The sequence below is a fragment of the Zeus faber genome (assembly GCF_960531495.2).
Source record: "Zeus faber genome assembly, chromosome: 12".
Classification (NCBI taxonomy): domain Eukaryota; kingdom Metazoa; phylum Chordata; class Actinopteri; order Zeiformes; family Zeidae; genus Zeus; species Zeus faber.
Genome location: NC_137196.1, coordinates 21,017,336 through 21,039,387, shown reverse-complemented (window position 1 = coordinate 21,039,387; position 22,052 = coordinate 21,017,336). Strand labels below are relative to the sequence as shown.

The following is a 22,052-nucleotide window of genomic DNA, read 5'->3' as shown; positions in this document are numbered from 1 at the left end:
TGGGTTCATGATAAACTAATATTGTTTCAGCGTCTGTGTCTTTTTCGTGCGTTTGTGTTTATTTTCCACGGCGCTGAGGTATTTCTGTCTGCTGCAGTGTGAAAGCCTTGAAAGGCAAATTTGTCCACAGAAGTAGCACATTGGTCTTCATGGTTGTGTATTTCCTATTCCGCACACCCTGGTTGCCAGACCGAAGGATACCCTCAGGTCCATAAATACACGTACCGTCATTGGACAATGGGTCGGTTTGGCGGCCGCTCTACTGTAATTGTGGTTGTTGACAGTAAGTTGGCCTTGCGGCGAGGCCGGCGCTGAGTGAGGCCGTTGAGAAGCCCGGCCTCTGCTCCTCTTCCTGCCTTCACAATGGAAGTCCCCACCGGTCATGTGGCCCCCGGCACACCTTCCCCAGCTGCAGGAAGAGTCCATTCAGGATGTGAGGTTGTGTGTGTGTGTGTGGGGGGGGGGGCGCTCTCCCACATGGCACAGAAAGACCGGAGCAGTTTGTCTGTGAAATACGGCCGTAGAGTTCCTGCAAAGTGACCTTTTTTGTTCTGAGCGGGCAAAGACAGGGTCACCTCACTTCCTTTTAAGTTATTCAACCTCCAAGACATTCATACGTCAAGTATGGATACACAGTATAGTATGCAGTTAGCAACTGATGGAAACGCGCCTAATTTGCATTTTATTTGTTGCGGCATTGCTAAGATTGGCTCACAGGCCCCTACGTTTGATGGGGATCATATCATTGTGGAATCAACGATTTTACAAAATGATCGTAGTTAGCTCAAATAATTGTCATCAGGTGGTTATGTCATAATTGTGACAGATCTAGCCATTGAGATGACTTTAGTACAAGTTCTCATCCTAAAAATGCACGGGTTCTGTTTATGTAAATGATTTCGCCTGCGTATAGGACAGGATACTTTTCCGACCCATCAAAAATGTCCGGATAAGGTTTTTTTTTTTAATATTTCCTGATGGTTGATATTTCCAAATCTCTGCTCTGTCTGGTAGCAACTAGATCGTCACTCAGCACAATTATCACTCTGCATTTCCTCCCAGCTCGTGTAAGACGCACATCTCCTCATCCACCCGCGCAGTCTGGTTTCAGGAATCCGTAATTCGTTTTTAAGACGGAGGATCCGAGACCTCTGATGCCACATCATGCAGTGCACTTCTCTCAGAACTCATCCTCATCCTCTGACGCATAACGTTAAACCCAATCTTTTCAGAAATGGCTTAAGAACACACCGGCCAAAGAAATTGGATCTGTGTGTGTGTGTGTGCCGTGTGTGTGTGTGTGTAGCCGTGTGTGTGTGTTGGTACTATTTTTTTTAAGCTTTTAATGGTTCCGCTTGGTCAGAGACGCTTAAAGAGAAAGTCTTTCAAACACAAGAATGTATAAATGTTTTTTTTTTTTTTAATTCAAGATGTCAGAATTATATTAAAAGTGCCAGAAAATGCTAAAAGCAGAGGAACTGAGATTTCACACCTGAATATCCGGTGCCGGTATGAACGCTTTGAGATGCCTTGGTGTTGTCCACTGTCCTATTGTGATGCACAGTTTTGTAATCTGAATTATGAGGGTGAGATATGAAATATTTTAATGAATTTTATTTGGGCTGATTTACTCACCATTACTACAGAATGTCCCGTAGTTTGAAATGAAGCTCAGTTGCATTCTTTCACAGGGGGTTTTATCTATAAGCATACTGTATATTGCGCTTAATCCATGTCATGTAAAACTCTGCGGTTTAACGAATAATGAATGCTTTTATATTGCCCAGACAAGGCTGCTTTACTGCTCATTACTTGCTAATTAGTTCAAAACTAAATTAAAGTGCACTGTCCAGGATCACGGAAACAACATTTAATTAAGAACCTCCAGTTCTCAATGTGGTGGTTAGATTTTTTTCGTGTGCGTGCCGTTAAATCTTTCTTGTGCCTTTCTCGGGTGCTTCATGACTTTTGCCTCACCCCCTCGTCCTCACACTCCTTCCTCTCCTCCTTCCTCTCCGCAGCGTGTTCGGCATTTCCTCCATCGTTCAGAGTGACTGCTCCCGCACGTGGAAGCTCATCCAGAACCCGGTGCTCAAATGGCATCACTTTGTCAACCCCATCATGCTGCTGGTGCTCTACTACACTCTGGCCACGCTCATCCGCCTCTGGCTTCAGGAGCCCATCGAGCAGCTGCTGGTAAGGCCCCTAGACACATAATTAAGTTTAATTGGATTTACAAGCAAGTAGATGTTGTTTTACTTCCTCACTTTAGATTATAAATAACATTAACTAAGAGGTGTTTCCCCGGTTAGTTGATTAAGTCATTATTCTCTGTATAAAAAAACAACCCAAAAAAACACTGAATTTCAGGAAAATCTTTACTTAAATGTGCAAAGCAATGGACGTACGTCTCACCTCCTCTGCTTCCGACCCGATGGAATATTTTGACTGGCGAATGAGCCGTGTGAACTGGGTTGTTTGAAGGAATCTAAATAATACCAACACATGTAAACACTTTATTCACAATATCCCCTTATTCTGTCATTCACCTTATTCTGATTTGAGTGTAAACCACAAAATTAGCATGTAAATAAATTGAACGAAATAGTTGAATGTGATGTTGTATAATCGTTTTTATTTCGTAGAGTATATGCTGACTTTATTATGACGTTGGCGTTCGCAAAGGTCCTCAATATTTCGGTTGGTCTGTGTTTCCCTGGACTGCTTTGAAAGGTGGCTAACCCTAACCCTAACCCTGCTACAGCATTGCAGGGGATTGAAAGATAATAAATATAATGCATGTGAATCTAGATCCTTTTACCGATAGACCGTTAAAACGATCTCCCAAAGTGATCTGCCTTTCAGCAAATACAATAGGATCGGAGGTAACTAACTAACTCGTTTCTAAGATCGAAATCTGGTCTTTTGTTGGGAATAGCCTCCTAGACACTGAATGGGAACCGATATAGATAATGACCTCAACTGGCCAGTACAGCAGTAATTATACACAGGACCTTGTAACCCGAGGTTGAACCTGAGAGGAGGTAAGGAACCGTGTTCAAGTTCACCGTGTTGGACACGCTGAATTATGGACTTGGAAATAGTTTGAAACAACCCCAACATCACTCTTCAAGTGGAATCTATGCGGGCCTTAGCAAATTAGCGATGTAAGAAGTGTTGAACTTTAAGCTGTGCTATCACACAGACCCTCTGATCCTGGATTTATCTTGGATGCATCCCACCAAAGGCTCCATCTCCATCCGGACCCTGAGGCTCCGCTCCGCTGTAATGGAGTTATAGATTGGTGTGTTTTTTTATAGATGGGTCAATACCTCCTTGTAAAGGTTTAAGGCTGTGGCAAGGGCTGCATGTCTTATTGATCTCACAGCGGAGGTGTGTGAGTTGTTGTTTTTTTTTTTGTTTTTTTTTGCCGTATCTTACATTTTTAAAGACCCGACTAATAAAATGTGATGACAACGTAAATTATCGAGATGACTTTGATGGTTTGATCGGTAACTACAACAATGTCAGGTCCTCTTCACATGGGACCTGGTGTTGACAAGGGACATTTTCCAATCAGCTGCTGCCAAAGTTGACTTTTGCTTATCATTTCTAGAATATCAGCAACGTTGTCAAAAATAATTAAGGCTGTTTGGAATAAAAGTTGAATAAGCATAATAGACGTATATTCAAATATTTTTTCTCTTGCAGCAGTTTGGAATCTTTGGCTCTGTTCTTTTTTTTTGCTGACCTTGCCTACATTTAAAACTCTCTCGACCTTAGCAATGTGACGATATTTTCTCAGCGAAGTTGTTATTTGATAAGTACCATCTGTGTGTGACAAGAGGACGGAGTTTTGAGACCGCTGGGGGGAAGACGTCGTAAATCCGTCATCGTCCCCTACCTCTATCTCTGTTATTTCAGGAGGACGACGCAGACGGAGGAGATAAGGACGAGCTGGTCGGCAATGGAACAAATAACTCAGCCAGCAAGAAGAGGCAGATCTGGAGGATCACAACCCAGGCTACCGACGAGAGAGAGGTACACAGCAACAGTCGAGACCCACGGTTATCAAATAACTTTAGGATCTTCCTTTGGATCAGGAACGCCGCCCCTTATCAGTAAACGCCCCTTATCAGTTTTTCACTAGTTCTGGAAGAATGGAACAGGAATTGGTCTGAGCTCCATAATTGTGAAGATAGCTCTAGAACCACAAACACACACACACACTTGCTCTTGTTACCGTCACACGCGCCGTAGCCTTTTCTCCGTATTGAGGTTTAAAAGCCTTTAAGGTGTCTGGACACAGAGTGATGGGCCTGATTTTGCAGAATAGTGCTGTTTGGGCTTTCTGCTTATCAGTGACTTTAAAGACCTGAGAATTGTAGGTGGTAGTGGCGGTGGGGGGTGGGGGGTTATCTAAGTCCACAGCAGCTCGTCAATAACACACCTCACCCTGTTTGCTCTTCCTTCCTCCAAGCTGCTCCCCACCCAGGATGGATTCTGTACGACGGAGGTGGGAGCCGCTGTGGATTTGTGTTGTGTGAAAATAGTGCATCCCATCCAGTGTTGCATCCAGATGGAAAATATAGCAATATCATACTTTGAAATCACTGTATTTTAACGAAAAACAATGTATATACTGAAATGACCCGGGAAAGGCCATGACTGTGATTGAGTTTAGTAATGACACTGGTTGGCGGGTTCACAGCAGATCCAGGATCAGGTGCTCTGCTGCATTTTAACGGAAGGTAGAGATGAATACGCTGATCTTTAAACAGCACTGGGAAGCAAATTCACCATTGCTCCCAAAGAAATCATAAACAAGATTTCATTGTGGGTTTATTGAAATGGCAAAATGATTCTACCTATGGGCTTTTTTGGAATTATTGATCGTATTTTGTACAGTGGTTAAAAATATGGTACAAATCTGACATTATCTGGTCAACCCTGATCCTATCTCACCTCACCCCTAGGTTTTGAAATGAGCCATGAGAAATACTGTAAAATCAGTACCCACTGCAACCTCTTAGCCCTGGGATGTCTTTAATATTTAATCTTAAATCCTTAGGTTAAATGTGATCCTGTGAATGGTTGAACCCTTTTATACATCGCAGTGTTCAGCTTGGGGAAAAGTCAAACTCTTTTTGCAGCTTACACCCCAACTAACTGCCCTCCAATCAGTGATAATAATCAAATGGAATGGACCAATTTGAATCATAAGTGCGCACCATACCAGGCACTCTGCCCCGAGCTAGGAATGTAGAAAATAAAAATCCCTGTATGCTGAAAATATACCTACATGTACTGTACGGTGATGCATGGAATACAGTGGAATGATTTGTGTTGCGTGTCACCCTCAATATTTGGTGATAAACCACAGGTGGTGCGAAACTCAAACGGAACCTCCTTTGACTTCCCTACCACTGACAATGGACCAGTCAGCCTGGACCTCTATTCCACCCCCCAGTATAAAATGGGCCGATCCAGTGGCAACACAGGTGAGATATTTCCACAGAGATTGAACAGTTTGTGATGGGGAAAACTGAAACACAATATTTAAAGAAAAGCTCTTAATACCTTAATACATTGGGTCAGTTGGGTTGTTGTTATCAATCAATAGCAAATAAAGAAAATGTAAAATAAAAAATACATCCTGTGTACAGCATCCATAAATTGCATTTTATTTTTTGCAATGTGTTTTATTCTATTGTGGTGTACTGTATTAATTATTTTAAAGAATACTGACAATTTAGCTAAAATCACTAAAATCACATAAAAAATCACATAAAAAAATCCAAAAATCCACATAATTATTATCCCAGTAATGTCATTAAATAAAATAACAAAATATGTTTGCATTTATTATTTATTCAACGGTGATTATCAAGCCACCACATTTGTAGGGCAGACACCAATTACAATTTAATGTGTACTTAATTTCACTAAAAACTCTCCTTCATTTCTTTAAATTCTTCTCCGCTCATCCAGAGAAAACTAATGAACATGTGTATGAAGTGAACCTGCCTCCAGACGGGGAGGGGACGGAGGGACAAAGGGATCAGCCTGGAGGAGGAGAGGAGGGAGAGAAGGAGGGGCCCCCCGGTGCTCTTGTCAAAGTCTTCCGTTTCGTCATGAAACAGAGCTACATTTGTGCTCTCATCGCAATGATGGTGAGCGCTGGCCAGATTGTGCGGGGGCGACCGAGGAAAGACGGAAGGTTAAAATAAAAATCACAAAAATAACAAAAAGATAACCCGGTCGCTGTTTTGAATCCCAATGATTTTTGGAAACATAAAGAGGCTTGGAGAAGTGAACCCTCTATCTATTCTGGGATAGCTTCAGTGACATGTTCTTGAGTAAAGCACTTCATTTATCTATCAGAAACTGCTCCAAATTATTGTGGAAGTGGTAAAATGTGCGAAAATGTGGAGAACGCAACGAAAGCAATGCTGGCAAAGAGCGTTCCTTCCTTTTTTCATTACTAAATAACAGTGCGTGCCTGCTCAAAATTGAATGGCACAGGTCAATAAAATGTCAGTGATTCAGTCCTGTGTTCCACAATGGAAGACAAAATTGCCAGTTAGTCATACACCGAGGAAAGACAATCTTTGTGACTCAGTGGCAGAGCCCTGAAGGCCTGCCCCCCGCTGCCTTACTGATCGCTCTTTATTGAAAGTTTATTAATATTTACCGTATCACGTGTCCAAATCACACCAAATTCGACACAGAGTATCCGATTTTGGAACAGAGTTACACAAAGTGTACATTTAGGGGCCTTAGAACATAATAATTGACACTCTGTATAATCAGTTTTTGCTCAATGGTAACATTATACACGTCTCAATCTGTCAAAAACTGAAAATCAAATCACTTTTCTTTAATATCACATTTTACTTGAGCATAATTTCTAGTATCACACTTCTTTTTTTCCCCAATACGCTATTCAAGCCTGATTTCAGGCCAATAACTGACACCGACATTTGTATCTTCACATCCCTGTAAACTAAACTACTAAACCTATACTGTATACTATATAGTTTTCAGGTGTGTATACTCTCTTCTCTCCAGGCCTGGAGCATCACGTACGTCAGCTGGCTGACGTTTGTCTTCCTGATCTGGTCGTGCACAATATGGATGGTGAGGGACCGGCGACGCTACGCCATGCTGACCTCACCCTTCATGGTGCTGTACGGAAACCTGCTGCTGGTGCTGCAGTACATCTGGAGCTTCGAGGTCATGGAGGGGGTCCCCGGGCTCTTCCTCAAAAAGAGCGTCCCCTTCCGAGAGCTGGGTTCCAAGGTGCCGCTCAAACACAGAGGCTAAATTAGAGACAGTTAATATATAGTATATCATGGCATCATGTGGGTGGTGGAGTGGGTGAAGTATGGGGTGGAGTATAATTAATATTCACGTCTTTAAGGCTTTGTTTCAGTATATACAAAACAAGATGGAAAATCGGCACACTACAGGTGTGAGCAACAAATTAAGTTCAAATAGATTTTTAACACACAAGTATGATGGATAAATGAAATGAAACCTGACTTGAACATTTTTTTCCACTTTATACCTTTTTAGGTAAAACAACGTCACAGAAATTTCACAACCACAGTATAAAAATAAATAAATAGGATGAGGAAGGCACTTATTATTGAAGAAGCCAAGCAGCATGTTGCAATGTCCTGACAACCGTCTTATTTAACAAAAAACATAAAAACAAGCAAACAGCCAACTGCATCAAACGACCAAACGATCAGCTCATTGACAGTAAGGGGTGGCATCCCATTTTGTAGTCCTCGGGAGAAGTTCAAGTTCGCAATGTTTTGACATGTTTTGAACGGTTTCAAAGCCTTCGTCTAACGTTGGCAGCGGCTCGGCTTGACCTCATCATGTCTGGAATGGAGCGTTTAAATGTCAGTCAGGCACCACAGACTCTGGCCTCCCTAGCAAATGAGGGTTTCTTTCATATGGCCTTCAATGTGTTTGAGACGTTGCAGCACAGTACGGTTTAGCAAACAGTGGCTGTATTCATCCCCTCGGGGAGAGCGAAGATGGAACCGGCGTCGATCAAGCTTCGTTTTTCAAAAAAATAAAAAATTCAACTTTGCATTAGTTAATGTGGCAGATTGGTAAGCGCCGCCAGAAATCCACAATATGACAATCCTAGGAAAGAATGTGGAAGGCTGCGCTGGATAATTACACACGACCATTATCCCACCGGACGCTCTCCCGGGGGTTGTCCCGTAGAGTTAAGCTCCTCCGAGCCGGTTGAAACTCGCCAAATCACCGGAACCCATTTACAACAATTGTCTCCCTCTTATCTCGGTGCCGTTGTCAGCTCTGCGTGGTGTGTGTGTGTCCGAGCGTCTTGTATACTGGGATGTTATCTCCTGCATCTAGATCCTGTGTCTGCTGAGTTTCTGGTTGCTGCTGAGGCAGATGCTGACAGAGAGGCAAGACAAGAAGAACCAAGCGGAGATGGCTCTCTCTGACGTCCTCGTGGACGAGCACAGGAAGAAGGGTCGGCAGCCTTATTTGATCCTCAGTTTTGATAGATCGCATTAGAAATATGCACCGGTGAATACTTGGAGAAAAAACGCTTCTCTCGCACATGAAAATGTTATTTGAGTTATTGGACGGCGCGTGATGGCGTAAATATGGGTGGGTGTCTACTAGCTGGTTTATGCAATAAGTTTGCCTCTACAAAGACAATTAAACAAAAACAATGCAGTTGTGTGTGAAGTCACAGAGGCAAAAATGGTTCTTCCAGAACAGAAGTAGCATTTCCTTTCGAGAACCATTTTCAGCTCTGGTTGGCACCTTTATTTTTCTGTGTGTAGGAAATGAGCACCAGCCAAAAGTCAGATCCTGATAAGATTTGATTTTTCACCGGTGACCACCAACTATAGTTTTTGAATCGTTTTGTCTTTCAAATGTCACTTATCCAAGTGGCCTAGAAAGAGACGCAGAAGTTGAATGATTAAGTTGAATGCTAAAAATTCACTCAACTAAATGAAGTTGACATTAGACATGCTAGAGGGAAATTTCCAATAATTAAAATACAACCACAGTTCATGCTTGAGAAAAAAAAAAAAAGTCAGGGTAACTCAAGGACGGGTGGGTGGATGAATCCACGTATGAATGGCAGTGGCCTGGGTTAATTTGGGTGGCTCTGCGTTGCTTTGTCTATAGAGAACGAGGAGTCTGAGACGGAGGGGGAGCAGGACGTCATGCAGGTGCTGGGCAACATGATCATGGCTCTGCTGGTCAAGTACTGGATCTACATCTGTGGTGGCATGTTCTTCATTGTCAGCTTTGAGGGCCGCATCGTCATGTACAAGATCATATACATGATGATGTTCCTCTTCTGCGTGGCACTCTACCAGGTACTGTCACACACAGCCAAAATGCACAGAAAATATCCGGGCATGTGCACACATCCGCGCAAACACAAATATACTGTATGCACGCACACACCCAGCCAGGAGCTTGGAAGTCTGGAGTTAAAACTCAGACAAGAGGAGAACGCTGGCCATTTTCCAAATGTAATCTCCCAAAGAAGAAAGAAGCATCTTTTAACAGTGGCATAAAGATTTTATAGCACAGGCCATGAACCACAATACCTTATAGACTGTTTTATATCCCCAACAACAGTAAAACAGTCATCACACCAAAATCCAAATGCCCCCTTATATCACCAGTTGATATTAGATTGTTTAAATAAGTCTGTATATAATAGTATTGCGGCATGCAGGCAGTGCTAACCCTCATAATCCTCCTGCTCCTCCTGCGCGTCCCCAGGTGCACTACGAGTATTGGCGGAGGATCCTGAAGTACTTCTGGATGTCCGTGGTGATGTACACCATGCTGGTCCTCATCTTGGTCTACACCTTCCAGTTCGAGTCCTCGCCGCCCTTCTGGACCAAGCTGACCGGCATGAGCGAAGAGAAGTGAGCGACGCTTCAGGGACGCTTCACAAATTAGAGGCTGAGAAAACTCTGAACTTCAAACAAAGAACCTTCTGCTTCTGAGCAAGGCATTCTTTTCTCAGTTGCCTTGTTGGTGCTGCTCAACTGTAGAGCAACTGTTGTGGAGGTTGTCCCTCACTTCCTACTATTTAACCCCCATCCCTCCCCCCTCTTCCTCTCCAGGCTGAAGGATTTGGGCCTGGAGCGCTTCTCTGTCTCCAAGCTGTTCACCAGGATCTTCATCCCCGCTTCCTTCCTGCTGGTGTGCATCCTCCACCTGCACTACTTCCACGACCGCTTCCTCCAGCTCACTGACCTCCAGGCCATGGTGGCCAAGGAGGAGAGCACCATCTATAGGTGAGATATGAAGTGGGGGGGGGGGGGTTAGGGCGAGGGGGAGGTGGGGGAGACAAAGGAATTGGACAACGGACAATTTGCAAATGTGTTAATGTTGGGTTCATGACAAATTTGTTGAATATGGTTGAAGTTGAATAAGTTGATGGCTTGGTTCCTGTTTTTTTTTGTCGTTGTCGTTCCTTCTGAACATTTATGCGTTTATATTCAAGCATCAAGCGCATTCTCGTGGATTTCCCGTGGAAAACAAGCCCCGCAGGCTCTTACACACGCTCGCCGCACATTAGTATCCATAACCTAGATCCCCCGTGCTGCTCTTCATCGCTCTTCATCGCAGTTTTGTCGTGGTCCGTCTGATTTCAGTGTGTTATTTCCTTCCGTGCCATCGCGGAACGTCGTAGATAACGCCGGTAGCTCTCTGCTGCCTCGCCGCTTACCTCTCCTCTGCTGCCATCTCCCCCTCTCTGCCTCCCTCCATTCCACCCCCTCACAGCCATGCTAAAGTCAATGGGCGTGTCTATGTCATCATGAATAGGTGGGTATCGGCTTGCTTTCTGTGGCATCCATCGCCCTCTGTCCATCATCCACCTCGAAAACCAGTTTGCGTTTCCTCACGTCTTCCGACCCTGGTTTATACAGACGGGGTCATTTTGTTTGTCATGTTTTAGTAAAATACTTTAACTGAAGATGTTTGTATCTCTATATGTTGTTATTTAATATAATTTTGCCTGACGCCTCACTCCTATTGAGTGTACGAAGCATTTAACCTGAAGCCCGATCCTTGAATGGTCTCTCACAGTTTAGCATGCTGGGGGGGCCGCCTCCATCTCAAGCATGTTTTGAAGAGTTCACTATAAAGCGACTGTCCTCCGAACTTTCTGCCCCTAACCTACGTTGGATTTGTTTTGTTATTTTTCTTTATGCATTTATAGCAAAACCATAATTAAAAAAGTTTTTTGTAGGTATGTGACTTGTCAGTTTGAGGTTGTCTTCATCCTTGTGTGTACTCACTGTTCATCTTGGATTTTGTGCAACTTTATGGTTCTGAGCAGCATCAAGCAAAAAATCCCCACTCATCTGAGCAAGTAAGTCCACCAGACCCCCAGATAAACGAAATGCCTGCCTTGACATGCAGCCAGCTCGCGCAAGCCCAATCCAAGCTACCACATTGCCCCATTGCCTGAGAATCATACCTGATAAATGTCCACCTCCACTCATTACAATTTGTCCCTTTATAATGCCTCTCTGCTCCTCCTTTGTTTAAATATGGCTGAATATTCCCATCCTCAAATTGTTTTGGAGCCTTGTGAGATCCAGCCATCCTGCGTGTGTGTGTGTGTGTGTGTGTTTGTATAAATGTTTATGTGTGTATATACAGTTTGTGTGTGTGTGTGTGTGTGTGTGTGTGTGTGTGTGTGTGTGTGTGTGTGTGTGTGTGTGTGTGTGTGTGTGTGTGTGTGTGTGTGTGTGTGTGTGTGTGTGTGTGTGCGAGCATGCGTGTAAGTGTGCTTTTGTTTGTGCATAACCGACCCCAGTGACACTTCTACTTTATCTATTCCTGTCAGGTTGGTGCACCAGGATGGCAGCTTGGCCGACCTCACTCTGCTGAGCTCCTGCTCCGTGGACGAAGCGCCACACAGCCAGAGGTCTGGGGATGGGGATGGGGATGGGGATGGGGACAAGCTGGAGCCCCTGGTGCTTGTGGTGGACCACGATGGGGATGCGATCAGGCCAAGGAGCTTCTCCAACACCCGGCAGTCCAGCACAGAGGAGAGTCGGCACTGCAGCGCGGGAACGGGGACGGAGCCGGAGCCCAGCACCGAGCAGAGCTCCGGTACGAGACTCTCTGGTAACACCTCGTTTCAGTGAAGTAAAAACTGAAGACATAAAAAAAAAAAGAATCTACATGAACAAGATATAGAAATTCAGACACCATTAAATATCTATGTACACTATGTTTTTGTGATCTGCAACACATTTAAAGGGGTTAGTGGTTAGGGAATGCCGCCATTTTATAGATTTTTATAACTGAATGACCTGAATTTCCAAACCACGTACTTCTTAACTTACGGAGATGGGTAGTTAGTGAAGTGTGATCCATATGTTGACATTTCAACCCGAGGGTGTCAGATTGAACCAAAAAATTGAAGCCTAAAAATCTGAACCATAAAAGAATAACTTAACTCACAAGAGCAATGCTAAGTAGTTCTGCATGATGCTCAATGCTCCCTTTTGGGCCAGTTTATCAAATGTCTTCAGGTAACTTATGTTGGAACACTGTTTTCCTGGTGGTTCTTAATGCATTTCCTAGGTAAATTCTGTTGCACGCCGTTATGAGGGGAGACATGTTCCATTTAATCATAGAGAGCAGAGAGACTTTTTCTATTTTGTTTCACTCATCCTTAATCCGCCCTCCCCACTGCATGCTTCGTACATTAGTCAAAGACGCTAGTGTTCTCAGTGAAGCCCAATCTTTTGGCTGGGAATGCGCTCAAGTATCTGCCGTCTGCATTTTCACCAGCCAGCCCATTAATTACCACAGGCCTGGGTCGTAAAATCCTCTGAAGTGCAGATTTTTGGGTCCCACCGACATTTAAGTCCAGCTTGCTGTTTTGACACCCTTACGTGATTCAAGCTCCACTTTTTACCCATTACATCTTTCCTCTGTCAGAGGGCGGCAACCAAGGCGGCGTCATTAGCGTATGTACACAGATGGCTAAGCTGGTTATAAATCAAGATATCGTTTGTATACAAAGAAACTAAAATAAGTGATAAAACTCCAGCCCCACTGGTCCTCTCCATTTATAATGAGCTGTGAGTTACAAGTGATCGACTCTCACAGACTTTGTTATCCAAACAATGAAGCCACTGTGGACCTCCAGATCCTATAGGTACTTTATCAACCTGAACAATGAGGCTTTTATTATGGGTTAAAATTTCATCGTGGAGTTTAAAATGTGATATAAAATACATTCCGAGGTCGCTGAACAGTCAGTGTTGAATTTATTTGACTACACAAGTTTTAAGTCTTTTATCATAACATCTTGAGCTGTTTACCCTATTGAATATTATACATATTTAAAAAAAACCCCATTATTTTTAAACACCATTCTTCCTCTCAAGTAACAGTCCTTGCATCACAGAACAATTAATATGTGGCCATTCTGTTCGTAAAACATTTAGGGGGAGTTTTTTTTTCCTCACAACTAAATTTTCAGTGATACTTGCTGTTTTCCCAGTGTGTATGTTTTGCTTTGCACACATATTTGGTTTCTGTTCCACATCTTCAGATCTGAAGAATAAATGGCATCTAGTGGTCGATCGTCTGACGGTGCTTTTCCTCAAGTTCCTGGAGTACTTCCACAAGCTGCAGCTCTTCATCTGGTGGCTCCTGGAGATCCACATCATCAAGATTGTGTCGTTCTACATCATCCTGGTCTCCGTCAAAGATGTACAAACAAAGCCTTTTTTTTTATAAGACACAAAAAAAAAAGTCGGTTTAATGCTCACATCTCAATCTCCGTTAAAATGGAGTAGCCCTGTGATTGGTTAGCGTTCAGTTTACATAAACCTCTGTCCTGGTGATTATTTCCACTTTGTAGAACACTTTGAAACACTTGAGTGATGGACAACTACTGACAATAGGCATCAGTTTTTAATAATGGATGATAGCAGCACATGACGACTCTATCGTGTTGATTCCACGGTTATTACTGTGTTCAGTTAGAATTAAACACATGTTAACATTTTACATGTTACTTTGACTGCCACTAGTTCCGAATGCCGCTATACAGAGTTTATTATTAATTCTACTGGACCAGCCGTGACTAAATGGTGCTGGACGAGTGCGGTCTCAAAGCAAAACATGAGGTTGTCACGCAGAGCCTGATCCAAGGTCTGAATTAAAAGCAAACCGCTGCCCTCAGGTTTTCTCAACTTCGGGAGAGCCTGGCAGACGAGATTACGCTGACTAAATCAAAACCATCTTTTCAAGTTGCTCATTTTAATTCACTATGACAATGTTTTCCTAATGTAATGACCTTGTTATGGATTGGTCTCGATCGTATTTATTTGATGACGGGATCTTCCTAAATAGTTTCAATGTTTGTGGCTTGCACCGTTATGCTTTTCTGTCAATTTCCATATTCTTGTTTTTTTATTAAAAATGTATTTACAGACGGCATGTAAATTCTTCCTCTTCTTCGTATTAATGTTACGATTAATGTTACCATTAATATTGCAGGTTAAGGGTGGAACAATAATGTTGTCTCGCTCATTTACCCTCTATTTAACGTCTGTGCAGGTATCTCTGTTCAACTATGTGTTCCTGGCGTCGTGGGCGTTCGCGCTTCCCTACAGCCACTTCCGTCCGCTGGCCTCCAGCGTCTGCACTGTGTGGACGTGCGTCATCATCATCTGTAAAATGTTGTACCAGCTGGAGTCTATACACCCCCCATCCTACTCCAAGAACTGTTCTATGGTGAATATGGATGCTCGCTTCACAAGTTGTGCAAAACTGCAATAACACACTAAGTTTAGAACCAAAAAAAAAACAAAAAACGTTTGTTTGCTTTGTTTGTGGAAAGAGGCTCCGCCGAAAAAATCAAGGTCGTAAAGCACCAACGTTACCTTGCAAACCGTTCGACGCAAACACACTTGAGAAAAGTCGCAGCTGTACAATTTCGATCTAGCGAGTGTGCCGCGGATTCCTCGAGTGTGTATTTCCTAAGTGCCAATATGCAGTGTGGCTTTTTCCATCCGTAGCCGGAGAACTACACAGAGACGCAGCGGGCGGAGATGAAGGCGTCCCTGCTTTATATGGCGCCCGTGGACCCCGCCAACTGGGTGGGCCTGAAGAAGTTCAGCGACCTCCTGGATTACCTCAGGGTGAGAACGTGACTCTCTCCTCCAGCCGCTGTGTTTACCGCTGACGTTCGTTTACTTCCTAAAGAAGTCAACGAACGTCAAAACAAAACGTTAAATCAGCGCCAAGCAAGTTCAATACAAAAACATGTTGATTCTAGCTACAGTACGACACCCTCCTTAAAACAAGTTTGTCATCGTATTTGATGCAGTGATTGAAGTTAAGATGTTTATTAAGATAAAATAACACTCAACTCATCTGCAGGGGTGGTAATTCAGTCAAAAAATGTAAAAATAAAGTCAGAAAAAAAGTCAGCAGTGCTCTTTTGTTGACATGCGATCAGGTTTATTCACTTATTATCGGCATAAATCCGGCAGAACAACCTGCTGATGCTGGCCATCCTGGCATTCGAGGTGACCATCTACCGACACCAGGAGTACTTCAGGCTGAGGAACAAGCTGTCTCCTCCGGCCGCGAGGACCATCTTCCACGACATCACGCGGCAACACCTTGACAACGGCATCATCAACTTCATCAAGTACTTCATCAACTACTTCTTCTACAAGTTTGGACTGGAGGTAGGTTTTTGGCTAGTCGTCGGGGGGTTAGAAATGTCCTTAAAACGCTTTTGGTTGGATGTGCTGTATACAGATCCCAGTCACTTGCGGGAAACCCCACTGACTTATCGCACAACATCGCATGAGGAGGAGTGCGATTTCACTTTTATACGCTAAACACTTCTGTAAATGGCGTCTTTCAAAAACAGTTCCTTCAGGTTTATTAATTATAGGTTGTCCTGTTTCTGTTGTCTTTCCCCTGGCTGCACAACACATTTCCTAACAAGAACATTAAAGATTGATTGATTGATGGAATCGATTCCATTACAAAGTTGTTATTCTCTAATACTCTATATCAGTACTCATGGAACACCTCACATCCAATCAAATGACTCGATTTGTGTAAACGTTCTTAGTTCTTACTTTTTACTACATTGATTAACCACCTTCTACACATTGTGATATAATAACCAAATTAATTTATTTTTGTTATTTATAAAAACGTCCTCCCTATCAGTAAACCAAGACTAACCTCTCCTTGTGAATTTGTCTTCCCCTCTCAGATGCAGCATATTACAGCTGTTGACCGTAACAATGAACAATGAACAATGCAGTGTTGGTAGCGTGTGTGTGTGTGTTTGTGTGTGTGTGTGTGTGTGTGTGTGTGTGGGGGAGGCTGACAGGAAATTAAAAACACTTCTTGGTCTGTGTTCCTCGCGCACCTCCCACAGACGTGCCTATTGCTGGTAGTCAATGTGATCGGGCAGCGCATGGACTTCTACGCCATGCTGCACGCCTTCGCACTGATCGCCGTCATGTACCGGCGGCGGAGGAAAGCCATCGCCGAGATCTGGCCCAAATACTGCTGCTTCTTGGCCTGCATGCTCACCTTCCAGTACTTCATCTGTATAGGGATCCCACCGGCAGCGTGCAAAGGTTCTGTCAATATAACCACATTCAGCTTCTTCCACTTCTGGTTTTGGGTACACTGTCCCCCTTTGACTTTCTGCTTTTTTCTTTCAATGTTTTTGTTTTTTTTGCGGTTGATTCGGTGGCGATAGTGGCAGCTTACTGTTTAATTTGAGGTTTTTACTGTTTCATTTTTGTTTTATTTTTCTATTGTTTTTTTTTTCGTTTTTTGTGCTTATATTTACTGTAATGTTTTGTCATTAGATTTATCGTACACTACACTGTACCAATATTTTCTCATCTTAGGTTCAGCTTTCTGGTTCACTGCTGGCTTTATTTCATTAGTTATTGTATATGACCAGATGCTTTCGGTCAATTTTTTTGGGGTCACTTCTATTTTTATTTTCTATTTATCTTTTATTGTTTTTGTTAATTTTTAGGTTATATATTTTATTCATCATTAAGTTTAGCGTATAACACGTAAATCATGTTATAGCCAGCAAAATCTGTTTGGCCAACTTGAAAACACCTGTTGTGTATAGTAAATGCATTGATAATAGCTTTTCTTCTTGATCATTATTTGCTCTGTGCACCTGTGTTCCCTGCAGACTATCCCTGGAGGTTTCCTGGTTCCACTACAGACTCTAATGTGGTCAAGTGGCTCTACGTTCCTGATTTCCGCACTTTGCCCAACTCCATGTTCCTCATCTGTAGGTACCACTTTCCCCTTGACTGCTTTTTAAAAATGGTACTCCAAACTAATTCAACAGTGTGTCAATCACGCCTGTAGCATTCACACCCATTTACCAACCTTCCCAACAGATTCAAAATCAAACATTATTCAAGCATTCCTTGAGAATATTTGAATTCTAATACCATATTATGATACATATTCCTTCAGAGAGGACGGGAGTTTGGAGCATGCCCTGCTCTTATATTCCTTTCTTTTAATTTCCTCCCCTCTATTCTACTCTCTTTTCTGCATTTTTCCATTTTCTCCTCCTCCTCCTCCTCATCTCTCCTCCATCAGATGACTTCATGCTCCTGCTGTGTGCCTCGCTCCAGAGGCAGGTCTTCGATGAGGAGAACAAGGCGGCCGTCCGCCTCATGGCTGGCGACAACGTGGAGATCTGCAGGGACCTGGACGCCGCATCCTTCAGCGTCCACAACCCCGTCCCCGATTTCATCCACTGCAGGTGGGGGGACGTGACCTGTGTGTGTGTGTGTGTGTGTGTGTGTGTGTGTGTGTGTGTGTGTGTGTGTGTGTGTGTGTGTGTGTGTGTGTGTGTGTGTGTGTGTGTGTGTGTGTGTGTGTGTGTGTGTGTGTGTGTGTGTGTTTTGGGTTGTAGGTTGTAGGTTCTAATGGGGCTGTTTCGCAGACAGGGTTTAATATAAATCAGGACCAAGCTAATCCTACTGAATTTAATCCAGAATTAAAAAATGCTTTTCTGAGACATAGCTTAATCAAAGATGAATTAGTTCCATAAAGTGTTGGAAGGGGAATGAGCCGTACTCCCTTCTGCTGTCGCGGCCTGCCGCATGGCCCTGCAGCCCGACTCTGAACACCCAGGCCTTACAGTAAAACACTGTTGTACTTGGCTGCTTCGCTGCTCAACTGTAGAAATGTTTTAGCAGGGTGGTGCTGATGAAAAAAAGCATACTTACACAGCAAAATCCACCCCTGGATAAATACATAAAAAAGGAAAAATGGAAATGACGGCAGCTCATGTGGGCTCTCACACTAGTAAAGGATTTCAGTGTGCAATTCAGTATATTAATATCGATTAAAAAAAATAAATAAATAGAAAAATAATAAATTTGAACCTGCGCCTTTATTTCATAAGAAAGAGCAAATTGGGGTTTTTTCGAGAGAATCCTGGGTGGTCCGGAGCTTAGAGCCGGAGTGCGAGAGCATCCTGACCTGTCCACAGCCATTGATTATGTGCTCTTCACATTCCACTGTTTTGATGCGCAGAGTGGACAAGTCTTTTATTAACGCACTCTGTGTCCATCAACAAACCCTTGTCGAGAGAAAAAGAGCTGCATGGGCCCGTCTGTCCGCGCCGCACCACAGCAGCCCTGCACTTATTCCAGCGTTTCCCTCCAGGATCGAATTACGGATATAAGGGGTGGAAGGAGGGGCGGGGGTGGGTGGGGGGGCGGTTTGAGAGAGAAATCCATAATCCACAAAAACACTCACTGCGCGACGCAGACGCTTTTGCCCTGTACTCTAACTCAATAAATAGCTTTCAAGTACGAAAAGGTATTTTCTCTTTTCTGCGGCTGATGAAGAAGGACACTCACTCAGCTCTTCGGGCCCATCAGCGTCCCGCCCAAAGCCCACTTCATCAGGGCGCCCTTCCTTAACAAGGAAGCCCATGTTGTTGTTTTTTCCGAATCATATTAGGACGGTACTTCCTAAATGTCCACTGTATCCATCATGCTAATGGAGGCCTGGAGCTGTGGATGAGCTTTCACAAACAAACAAGGAAGATCCATACGCATTCTTTTAGCATGTTGTGCACGGAACATGCAGTACCTGCGCCAGGATCAAATTTCGCCATATGGCTCCCACGCATTGATCAGTCTCTAATCCAGTGAGTGATGGATGGGTCATACAACTCCACAGTATGACCCTAAGTGTTGTGTGTGTGTGTGTGTGTCTGTGTGTGTGTGTGTGTGTGTGCGTGTGTGTGTGTCTGTGTGTGTGTGTGTGTGTGTGCGCTTGATGCTGCGTTCACATGGAACACGGTAGACGGGAGACGGCAAACACGGGAGACGGGAGACAGCAAATGGCACATTTTGAAAGGCACAGGGGAGTGAGGGGAGCATACGTACGATATGTTGCTATGGTGATGTACAAAGACTCCAATAAAATATATTAAACTAAATTATTTTGTGTCTGTTATTATATATAAGAATTTTATTAGAGCAGGTAGCTATAAAAATGCAGCTTACTATTAATATTTTATTGCAAACTAAAATGAATGTTAAATTCCCTCCAAAACGTGGTGTCATTCATAGTTGGTTAACTTTACACAAGCACACTTTACACTTTACTCATATTCATCTCCAAGCAGGTTTGACAATGGATTATTTTGCATTCAGGATATATTTATGGATATTGTTATGTTGGCTTCGAGAGAGCGCGCATCGTTACAAATCTTTTTCTTGGTAGTGATCAATGATGTGTTAACTGAGTGACCAATGGCTGATCACCTGGTTTCCAATAGAAGCCCTTCTTTTATTAATTATTCATATTTAATTATATTTTTATATAAGCAATAACCTGGAGCTGAACCGTTATCACCGGACCGGTCCAAATCCTCCATCTGCTTCCTCGCTAGAAGCACCAAACAACCTCCATGCAATTAATAAATAGAAAAAACGTTTATTTCAATCCATGGTTTTTATTTAAGGCATTTAAGTGCGCTATTCCAGATAAAATGGCATCTGCCGGCTCCGTAAACTCCGGCAGCCGCAGCAGACATGCACGTGCACAGTTGTCAGCCCCTATGTAACATCCGGCTGCAATTCCATTTTAGAGGACGGCAAGTAGTTAAAATATTTTAACTTTGCACCAAAAATGCCGTGTACCGTTGCTGGTGTTCTCTGTCGGTCCGCCGTCACGCTTACGTCTACTAACATGACTTCCGGTGTGCCATCTCACGTCTACTGTGTTCCATGTGAATGCAGCAGAGACTTTTCTACCCTAAGGAAACTTCATCTGTTCTGTTCTGTGTTTTCTTATCCACAGTAGAACAACAATTTGAGTGGAAATGTGATTATTATTATTATTATTATTGTGGTTAATGCTAAGGAGCTCATCATAGGAGCAGGATAGATGGATGTTCAGAGGGATACTGTCCTGGACATCCAGTTCAAGGGAAACTTGTCTGTGACACGTCATGACATTTACATTATTTTGTGTTTTGTGTACTACATAGTACACAAGGAAGATGATAAATATATTCGTTGTCCGCTCCAAGGCCTTGAGTCTGAGACGTGCTCTGCCAGAATGGCTCGAACATCTCGGCGCTTCATGTGAGCCAGGTGTATAAATGTGTAATACTGGTACCTCCACCTGCCTTGACAATGTCAGTTCCTTAGCAATGTTATTTTTTGTACTTTTTTTTAAATGTAAATAAAAGCCATATACTTTATAAAAATGTTCTCTTCCTAGTTTCACCAAAACGTTGAAACAAAAATAATGCAAAAATTCTTTCCGATAGAATTTCATGACCCTCCTTGGCGTTCTCCTCCAGGTCTTACCTGGACATGCTGAAGGTGATCATGTTCAGCTACATGTTCTGGTTCGTGCTCACCATCATCTTCATCACGGGAACCACGCGCATCAGCGTCTTCTGCATGGGCTACCTTGTGGCCTGCTTCTACTTCCTGCTCTTCGGGGGAGAGCTGCTGCTCAAGCCCATCAAAAAGATCCTCCACTACTGGGACTTCCTGATCGCCTACAACATCTTTGTCATCACCATGAAGAACATCTTGTCTGTGAGTAGCTTTAACTTGTTGTGCATCGTAATGACATTGGCAATACGTTCCCAGTATAATGATAATAACTGTTTTTTGTAGTGTGATTTTAAGGCTAAATTAAAGCAAAGCAAGTTTACAGGTGTTCATACTACACACAAACAGAATGACACATAAATAAGGTTGAACCAGAAACAAGAACTGGAAACAGACTGCAGAGGGAAAAAGCATAACTGGCACCAGCAACCTGAATTAGTGATGATTTGCAAAGCACACAAAAAAAAATGCTGTCGTTTTTCTAGATCCTGGCCTGCGGCTACATCAACTCTCTGCTGGTGAAGCACTGCTGGTTGATCCAGCTGTTCAGCCTGGCGTGCACCATCAAGGAGTACATCATCAATACCAATCAGGACTCCCTCAGTAAGCCAACTGTAACCATTGTGTTCTGCCGGGAAAGAAATACATTATTTTGTTTCTGTTCTGCTGTTCAGTTCACCTTACCATCCAGTCCTCGTTATAATCACAGCACAAAAAACGTGTTTTCCTGACTCACCCCAAGTAAACAATCTCACTCTCCCCAAATAAGGAAACAAAGAGAAATAGTAATAAACAATAAAGTTCAGTTGAAATTTAACAGGTTTCACTCCAAAATAACTTTTTTGTACATCATGTAAATAAAAAATATATAATTAATAATAATAGGACTAGGTATGAGGCTAGATCTCACAATTTCATTTGATTTTGATAGAAAGCATCATAATTCAATTAAATATCTATTTGATCCGATATCGATGAGATGGCTCTCGATGTGATTCTTTTTCGATATATATTTTTTATTTTATTTTTTTACATTTTACATCTTTTGAACCAAGCCCGAAAGAATTATGTCCCATAATGTTCCCAAATTAGATA

General features: G+C 42.9%; 1 protein-coding gene across 1 annotated transcript in view; it reads left to right on the top strand.

The window, feature by feature from the left end:
- piezo2b (piezo-type mechanosensitive ion channel component 2b) overlaps positions 1 to 22,052 on the top strand; it is a 54,024-nt gene that overhangs the window by 5,926 nt on the left and 26,046 nt on the right. The window contains exons 4-22 of the mRNA XM_080010841.1: positions 2,022 to 2,196; positions 3,925 to 4,041; positions 5,384 to 5,501; positions 5,992 to 6,173; positions 7,072 to 7,302; positions 8,401 to 8,521; positions 9,193 to 9,386; positions 9,802 to 9,950; positions 10,152 to 10,325; positions 11,888 to 12,156; positions 13,613 to 13,773; positions 14,626 to 14,802; positions 15,087 to 15,209; positions 15,564 to 15,764; positions 16,475 to 16,679; positions 17,261 to 17,362; positions 17,683 to 17,848; positions 20,918 to 21,161; positions 21,443 to 21,560. Of these exons, the coding sequence (XP_079866967.1) occupies positions 2,022 to 2,196; positions 3,925 to 4,041; positions 5,384 to 5,501; positions 5,992 to 6,173; positions 7,072 to 7,302; positions 8,401 to 8,521; positions 9,193 to 9,386; positions 9,802 to 9,950; positions 10,152 to 10,325; positions 11,888 to 12,156; positions 13,613 to 13,773; positions 14,626 to 14,802; positions 15,087 to 15,209; positions 15,564 to 15,764; positions 16,475 to 16,679; positions 17,261 to 17,362; positions 17,683 to 17,848; positions 20,918 to 21,161; positions 21,443 to 21,560 (3,227 nt within the window). The remainder of the gene's footprint in view (positions 1 to 2,021; positions 2,197 to 3,924; positions 4,042 to 5,383; positions 5,502 to 5,991; positions 6,174 to 7,071; positions 7,303 to 8,400; positions 8,522 to 9,192; positions 9,387 to 9,801; positions 9,951 to 10,151; positions 10,326 to 11,887; positions 12,157 to 13,612; positions 13,774 to 14,625; positions 14,803 to 15,086; positions 15,210 to 15,563; positions 15,765 to 16,474; positions 16,680 to 17,260; positions 17,363 to 17,682; positions 17,849 to 20,917; positions 21,162 to 21,442; positions 21,561 to 22,052) is intronic.